This window comes from Sinocyclocheilus anshuiensis, unplaced genomic scaffold (genome assembly GCF_001515605.1).
Source record: "Sinocyclocheilus anshuiensis isolate Anshui unplaced genomic scaffold, SAMN03320099.WGS_v1.1 scaffold508, whole genome shotgun sequence".
NCBI classification, from domain to species: Eukaryota; Metazoa; Chordata; class Actinopteri; order Cypriniformes; family Cyprinidae; genus Sinocyclocheilus; species Sinocyclocheilus anshuiensis.
This window is the reverse complement of record NW_015555744.1, coordinates 1,697,332-1,706,023: the sequence shown is the minus strand read 5'-3', so window position 1 is coordinate 1,706,023 and position 8,692 is coordinate 1,697,332. Positions and strand designations below refer to the sequence as shown.

The 8,692-nt window shown below is 35.3% G+C and overlaps 1 protein-coding gene across 5 annotated transcripts in view; it reads left to right on the top strand.

Annotated features, from left to right (window-relative positions):
* The window catches only part of LOC107673394 (serine/threonine-protein phosphatase 2B catalytic subunit alpha isoform-like), a 64,469-nt gene that overhangs the window by 51,580 nt on the left and 4,197 nt on the right, over positions 1-8,692 (top strand). For 2 of the 5 annotated variants that reach the window (XR_001632399.1, XM_016466968.1), the window contains exons 7-13: positions 927-1,004; positions 1,284-1,378; positions 1,891-2,016; positions 2,417-2,494; positions 4,328-4,415; positions 4,927-5,024; positions 8,555-8,581. Coding sequence is in view for 4 of the 5 variants with exons in the window: in XM_016466968.1 (XP_016322454.1) it covers positions 927-1,004; positions 1,284-1,378; positions 1,891-2,016; positions 2,417-2,494; positions 4,328-4,415; positions 4,927-5,024; positions 8,555-8,581 (590 nt within the window). In the remaining variant the exon portion in view is untranslated. The remainder of the gene's footprint in view (positions 1-926; positions 1,005-1,283; positions 1,379-1,890; positions 2,017-2,416; positions 2,495-4,327; positions 4,416-4,926; positions 5,025-8,554; positions 8,582-8,692) is intronic. The other 3 variants (XM_016466969.1, XM_016466970.1, XM_016466971.1) reach the window with 3 other exon arrangements.

The window sequence follows — 8,692 nt, the reverse complement described above, 5'->3', positions numbered from 1 at the left end:
TAATGCGATACGATTCACGATACTGATTTCACAATACAATTTTCTCACAATTTTTATTTTTAACAAAATAAGATTTAAGACAAATTATAAATGAAAAGGTGTTCTTTTATTATTTCTCCAACAAAATGCTGCACATTTCTTTGTGAAATTTAAATATATCAAATAATAAAACTAACTTTAAGTTTTTAAACAAATCCCAAATCAAATAATTAAATGCAAATAAAACCTGCTGTCCCTTTAAAACCGAATGCACGGATCCAATATAATGATGCACTTGAGATTTCTTTTACCACTGTTTACGTTCACTTAAGACATAACCAACTGTGTTTATGAGAATACTTGCCGAGACAGTTATTTTGAGATTATTTTGTCTGAATGTGTTCATTCAGATGCAAGGATATGCGAAAGAGGAATCAATTCTGTGCATGCGCATTTTCTAAAACGCGGCTCTCTGTGCGCGCTTTGAATGAGTGCGCGCAGCTCCGAATGGTCGTGAATGGTTTAAAACACTTGAATGTTTAAATCGGCAAGACTTAGAAACACGTGCAAACGATCAACTATGATCCGTTTTACCCCTGCAAGCTAGTGAACAACGCAAATCAAGGAAGGGATTTTATATCACTGTTCAAGATAGCCCGTCGGGCAGGACGGTGATACATTTTGGTAGCCTGAATGGAAAACACAATAGCCCCGGGACGTTGGGCTAGCGATTTTGTGAGCCCTGTAATAGCTTGAGAGTTTACTGTATCGAGACCGAGTGGACTTAAAGAGAACCCCAAAAAGCTGTATTCAGAACCATCCAGTACATTGGCTCGTACATTGGTTCAGTATGAGCAAGAGGGGCTGAGATGTTTACAGGGCTGAAAACATGCTTGCGGTCTTTCATTATGAGACCCTCAGAAGTTTGTCTTTCTCTTGTTTGACAGTTATGCAGCAGTTTGTGACTTTCTGACAAACAACAACCTGTTGTCATTAATCAGAGCACATGAAGCACAAGACGCAGGGTAAGTATCGATTATGATGTTTCATGATAGTGAGATTGAAAAAGCTAAATTGCGTTTTTGCTAGTTTAATCTTGTGATGTCAATGTAGTCCTTCTGTGTCTGCCAGTTAAAAAAAATATATACCATCTGCAACTGTGGATCATTGGATCATTGCTCACTGAATTTGACAAGAGTACATTATCTAACAATGACAGAGAGCGCTTTGTTTACTGATCTATGCCAGATGCCTTGTTGGCACGCTGAGCTAATCTACAGATTTTGGGTGTTTCTCTGTTTCAGGTACAGGATGTACAGAAAAAGTCAGACAACAGGCTTCCCTTCATTAATTACCATTTTCTCAGCACCAAATTACCTGGATGTCTATAACAACAAAGGTATGTTAGTTTATGTTAAAGTATGTTGGTCTTACATTTCGTGTTTTTCATAACCTCAAACTGTTCTCAGACCCTGAAAAAAAACCTAACGTCATTATTACTTTGGAAACTTAACTCGCAGCCCCTTTGATAAAGCATTACGAGTGACGTAACTGAATTCACAATCAACTTAGCAGTCCCACATTCTCAGCTAATAAGAATGAGGTGTTTCTTTCCTTATTTAAATAATTTACAATAGACTTCTGATTTCATATATTTATTGTTGGAGCCTCTAATTTGGACTGCTGAAGGATAATGTAACAATCGCCAGCTGTGCAAAGAAAAAATATTCCCTGCAGATCTGCTGTATTTATTACCATATACTGACTCTAAAGTGTCTAGAAATCTAGAATGGCAAAGTATTGGATGACTGTTTGTGAGCCTGTGTGGCAGCCTATCAGGTTGCTTTTCTTTTTTATTTTTTGTTGTTTTCATGAATGTGCATGACATCTCCCCTTGTTTTTCCTCCTCAGCGGCTGTATTGAAATATGAAAACAATGTCATGAACATTAGACAGTTCAACTGCTCTCCTCACCCGTATTGGTTGCCCAACTTCATGGATGTGTTTACGTGGTCACTACCCTTTGTGGGCGAGAAAGGTAAGTGTCCAAACTCGAGGGTTGTGATTTGTAGGGACTGTGAAACTGAGATGGTTGGTAGTATTTGACAGGCCATGTGGAGGTGAAGGAAGAATGACCTTGCTGATGACGTGTCTTTGGTGGCTGACTGTGTCCTCTCAATGGGAAGAATACAGAAAAACTCAAACCTGAAACGTCTCTTAATGTCATTCTATTTGTGCCAGCGTATTCAAGGGCACCTTTTACAAAATCATCTGAGACTTGCTGAGTCTTTCCAAATTTACATGGCTGTAAGCCATATATATTTTGATTAAACTAGGAATTCTAGGAATATTGTAGCACAGAATAAAGACCTACATAGATATCATGTAAAATGGCAGCTTATATTGCAGCTCTAACGTGGAAGTTTCGCTTTTTACAGTGACTGAGATGTTGGTGAATGTCCTAAACATCTGCTCTGATGATGAACTCATGTCAGAGGGAGACGACTTGTGTGAAGGTAAGGGTGTTGTTGTACGCTCATGTATTATACAATTGAGATTAAATAAAGTTTGGTAAGCTGACAACTGGCTTATATGCTGATTTCCTCTTGCTTCATATTCAGTGACATAATTTAATGCAGAACAGCTTGAATGTGCTTGCTGAGAGAGAGAGAGAGAGAGAGAGAGAGAGAGAGTGTGTGTGTGTGTGTGTGTGTGTGTGTGTGTGTAAGCGTGTAAGCGCATGTCTGTCTGGTCATCATCAGCATAGACAGCAGGTCCTCAGAAGTGTCCAGCTGTCATTCTAGCTGTCTTAAGATGCTTTCCCTGGAGGTCTGATGTCTGATTATGTCATTCTATGATACTTCCTGCTTAGACAGTCTGTTGTGGAGAGTAGAATTCACATGATGGTGCACTCGTATAAAAACAGTAGTATTGTGAAATATTATTGCAATTTAAAATAATTTTAAATTTTAAATATTTTTAAATGCAATGGATAGACTGTGTAGGATTGTGGTTTCGCCTTGTGTAATTATTGAACTGGAAACAGATCTGCTTAAATAATTAGAGCAAAGGCGTGACACTCTTCTGCAAATACTCTCAAGCCCACGCAAGGCTTACAAAATGCTCTCTGAAGCTCTTCAGGATCACTTTATTGTCTCATTTGAGTAATTCCAAACAGTTTAGACCCATGCAAGTTATTATACAAATCTAATAATGCAACTTTTGGATTTTAAAAATGGTGGAGATGACAGCATTTTCCCTATATTTAGAATGAGAAATATATTAAATTGTCAACTACACAGTGAAGCACTAATGTTTTCATTCAGTTTTTTTATTAATAAAAGCTAAAATAATAAATATTAAGCAATTGAATAGTAATTAATAATAATTGTAATTAATGTATAATAATAATAATAATTATTATTATTATTATTATTATTAAATGTATGCATTTAGCAGATACTTTTACCCAAAGCAGCTTACTTATTATTAATTATTATTGTTATTATTATTATTATTAGTAGTAGTAGTAATATATGTCTGTCTCAAATTTGGGTTTTAAAAATGGTGGAGATGACAGCATTTTCCCTATATTTAGAATGAGAAATATATTAAATTGTCAACTACACAGTGAAGCACTAATGTTTTCATTCAGTTTTTTTATTAATAAAAGCTAAAATAATAAATATTAAGCAATTGAATAGTAATTAATAATAATTGTAATAATGTAAAAAAGTTTTATTATTATATAAAAAAATGATAGAATTTCTTAATAAATATTAAGCAATTAAAAATGTTATAAAAATTGTGATAATGTATAATAATAATAATAATTATTATTATTATTATTATTATTAAATGTATGCATTTAGCAGATACTTTTACCCAAAGCAGCTTACTTATTATTAATTATTATTATTGTTATTATTATTATTATTATTATTAGTAGTAATATATGTCTGTCTCAAAGTCTTTTTTTGCATAGCATTTTCCAATGTTCTAAATAAAACCAAGCAAACGGAAGACATTGCAACAGAAATATATTACTTGTATCGTAAAATTCTAATAATATTTTTTTTTTTAAATTTCAGTATATGTTATTGTTTTTTATTATTTATTAATTATATTATTATTATTATTATTATAGCTTTATTAAGTCGATAAAGAGTAACTGTTTCAAATGCAGTTCAAAATTCAGTTGTCATAATTTTCAAAATAAACAGTTATTGTTCAGGATGTCTGATTCTCAGCATTTCCACATTTTTGGTTCCCCCTTCTTAGCTGGTTTGGGGGTCAGAGGTCCTATGGGGTGACAGTGTTTGATGCTGATTTTTTGTTGTGTTTTGGAGCAGGTGGAGCTGCAGCTGTCCGTAAGGAGGTGATCAGAAATAAGATCCGTGCCATTGGGAAAATGGCCAGAGTCTTTTCTGTTCTCAGGTCAGCCTGCATGCAATTATATATATATATATATGTGTGTGTGTGTGTGTATATTCACTGTGCTGCTTGGGAGATAATTACAGTTGTCAAAAAGAAAAAAAAAGTGTTTGTATAAAGAGCAGGAAAAATGTCCCAGTGAAGTTTTGTTTTAATGCCACACGCACACACACACACTTTTCCTCCATTAGGATTAATGAGCTGGCGTCAGTGAGTCATCATGCAGAATAGCGGTCTAATTATATTAGACATTATTCCAGATGAACAATGCCATTGATAATGGAGGAACAGAGGACATTTTGAAGTCTTTTGTCTTTGGATTTTTGAGCAATATTCAGATTAGGCTGGCGCTGCAGCAAAGTTTCAAATTACCATATATTTCCTTTCCTTTTTCCCCCAACCCCACCCTAATTGATTATGTGCCGTTTAGTTCTTTGAAAGCAACCCTAATACTGTGTGTGTGTGTGTGTGTGTGTGTGTGTGTGTGTGTGTGTGTGTGTGTGTTATGCCTCAGGGAAGAGAGTGAGAGTGTACTGACCCTCAAAGGGCTCACCCCAACCGGAACGCTACCTCTAGGAGTGTTGTCTGGAGGCAAGCAGACCTTGCAGAATGGTAAGTGAGCATGTTTGTGGTTTTGTAATGGTAGGTTAGTAAAGTGGGTTTGCAGGCCTCTCGCATCCAACCTGGAAGTCGTAGTGGATCATCATCGCCACGTGTGACCCAGCACTGCTCTCATCACCCTCTTACAAAAGCAGAAAGTACCAGCATGCAGCAGCTAGAATAAGCTTTGGCATGCGAGACACTAATGATGATGATGTGTCTCTACCCGTCATGCTGAACTGCATCAGAGCTCATAGTGGCAGATACTGATGAGGGCTGTGCTCTCCATCTCCATCGCGTGAGCTTTTCTGGGCTGTGTCCGACTACTTAATTCACTTCTTAGCAACTTTCCAGTGCTAGCTATAAAATTATTGCCCACACCCCCAGCCGCTCAGATCCTTATTGCTGGTCTTTTAAATGGGTAAATCTCATGACACCGTCAGGGTCAAAAATCATGCTAAAATCAGTGTATTATGTAATGAAAATGAAACCATGATGAATAGAAAGAACAACATTTAAAATAGATGTTCTTTTTTGCATCAGTGTTAAAGTCTTGAAAGAATTTAATGCATTCTTGGTGAATAAAACTATTCATTAAAATCTTACTTGTGGTTTTGTAATGGTAGGTTAGTAAAGTGGGTTTGCAGGCCTCTCGCATCCAACCTGGAAGTCGTAGTGGATCATCATCGCCACGTGTGACCCAGCACTGCTCTCATCACCCTCTTACAAAAGCAGAAAGTACCAGCATGCAGCAGCTAGAATAAGCTTTGGCATGCGAGACACTAATGATGATGATGTGTCTCTACCCGTCATGCTGAACTGCATCAGAGCTCATAGTGGCAGATACTGATGAGGGCTGTGCTCTCCATCTCCATCGCGTGAGCTTTTCTGGGCTGTGTCCGACTACTTAATTCACTTCTTAGCAACTTTCCAGTGCTAGCTATAAAATTATTGCCCACACCCCCAGCCGCTCAGATCCTTATTGCTGGTCTTTTAAATGGGTAAATCTCATGACACCGTCAGGGTCAAAAATCATGCTAAAATCAGTGTATTATGTAATGAAAATGAAACCATTTTAGGACCATTAAATTAGAACTTTTTTTCATTGAGACATTATTTTCACAAGTTAAATTTCATGCAAAAATTACAATTCTGCGTTATTGTTTTTGTTTCTTTGATGGGAGTATAAAGCTTTTAAACTTTCAAATTCAAAAGGATCGGTACAAAACTTTTCTTGATGTTTTTGAAAGTCTCTTATAGTCAAGGCTTCATTTATTTGATCAAATACATACAAAACAACAATATTTAAAAATATAATTACAATTTTAAAAATGTTTTAAAATGTAATTTCTTTCATGGCAAAGCTGAATTTTCAGCATCATTACTCCGATACTAAAAGATAGATAGATAGATAGATAGATAGATAGATAGATGTCAGGAAAATAATGTCTCAATTAAAAAAAACCTTAATGGTCTTAAAAATAGGCTTACATTTCTTTAATTGCAATATAATATTGTATTTTTTCTGCACTATGAACACCTGTTACATCCTGTTTTCCACCTATGAACTAATGCAATGGTTACACTGATTATTTGCCTATGTGCTGTGTAAAGCCCTTCCCTGTAGGCTCACATTAAGCCATGTGATTTAGCCACCTGCACTACAGAGACTCAATCAGAGGCTGATTGTCATGAGAGCCACATCATGACTGTCTGGATTGACCTGTCCGCTCTGAGTAGACGAATCTGTTGGTGATGTGTCCAGGACTAAAGCTCATTAAAGGCCAGTAGCGTAGGGAACTTTGTGCAAGTGAGTAGTGATGGAGTGAGAGAGGGAAATCAGAGGCAGACGGTGGGTGGATGTCACTGTTTGAAGTGCATATAGAAAATTCAGTGACCTTTAAGAGGCTGGCTTCATTGTCCAGGTGGGTCAGACATCAAGCCAGCCAGACCTGCAGAACAGAGGAATATTAAAGAAACTAAGAAGCTGTTGGCCTCATCTTACGAGAAGACCTTAGGACAATAGGACATTTCCAGCTATAACCATATAGTCTGAAAATAATATATCAGGAAATGGCTTGGTTTTCTGACTACCGTCCTCTCACATCAGCCGATACAGCATAGATTTGTTGTGTCTGGCTGAATTTCTTTCCTGTAGAAATCTCCAAATCAGAGATCAATTCAAAATAGATATTTAATATAAATAATACTTTTTATTCAAGATCTCTGTATGTGTATGTGTATATATATATACACACTACCAGTCAAAAGTTTGGGATCAGAACGATTTTTTATGTTTTTTACAGGAGTTTCTTATGCTCATCAAGGCTGCATTTATTTGATCAGAAATACAGGAAAAATTTAATATTGTGAAACAGTCTTCAGTGTCACATGATCCTTCAGAAATCATTCTAATATGCTGATATATTATCAGTGCTGAAAACTGTTGTGCTGCTTAATATTATTTTTTGGAACCCATGATACTTTTTTTCAGGATTCTTTGATGAATAAAAAGTTAAAAAGAGCATTTATTTAAAATAGAAATCTTTTCTATTCATATTCATATTCATATTAGAATGATTTCTTAAGGATCATGTGACATTTTGTACTGGAGTAATGGCTGATGGAAATTCAGCTTTGCATCACAGAAATAAATTATATATTAAAGGATATTAAAATAGAAACCATTATTTTATATTGTAATAACATTTTGCAAGATTATTGTTTTTTTTCTGTATTTTTGATCAAATAAATGCAGCCTTGATGAGCATAAGAGACTTCTTTAAAAAACAATACAAGTCTTACTGATCCCAAACTTTTGACCAGTAGTGTGTATATATGTATGTGTGTGTGTGTGTATATATATATATATATATATATAAAACACATGACTATCTTTAGATATTTCAAATTGAAATTCTCTGAGTTGTTTTAGTTCTGTAATTTTATAATAATTACTGTTTTTGTAGTTTAAAATATACGTACAAATATAGTTAATATAGAATAATATAATTCATTCACTAGAATGTGTCAGAATTTTTTATTAATATTTGACACATTGTGTATCTGGTAGTGTTGACCAATATTGATTGATAGGCAAGTCAGAGATTACACCTAAATGTATGTAGATACATCTGAAAGTGTATTTCAGAGATACAGGGTGATGCAGCTATCCTAATATGAAGACAAAAAAAGGTGCTCATTAAATGAAGAATGTTTTTGAAAAAAAGTAGTTAGGCATAATCTTTATTATTATTCCTAAAAAAACTATGAAAGAATTTTGTTAAAATTTTAAAATAAATTTTAAAAAAAAAAAAAAAAAAAAAAGCCAAACAGTCAGACTTTGTAAAGAACTAATTGTTTTTTTTTCTCACTAACTGCTCTGTGCACTGTTTATATTACTGTTGGATTCTTTAACTACTAATATGACTGCATTGCTGTGGTGTGTGGGGTTAATATGCTTGGGGTGTAATGTAATCACGCTGATATAACCTCTCTCTCCATTCATTTTGGACTACTTCCTGCTGCGCTTGCTAATACAGCCACCATAGAAGCAAAGGAGGGTCAAGGTACGCTGGCAGTACTGTGTCATCTCCTGCCCCTATATGCTGTGCTTTCTTCCCCTTTGTGTCTTTTCGTGCCTTGCCGTTCACCTCAGTGTGTGTGTGTGTGTGTGTGTG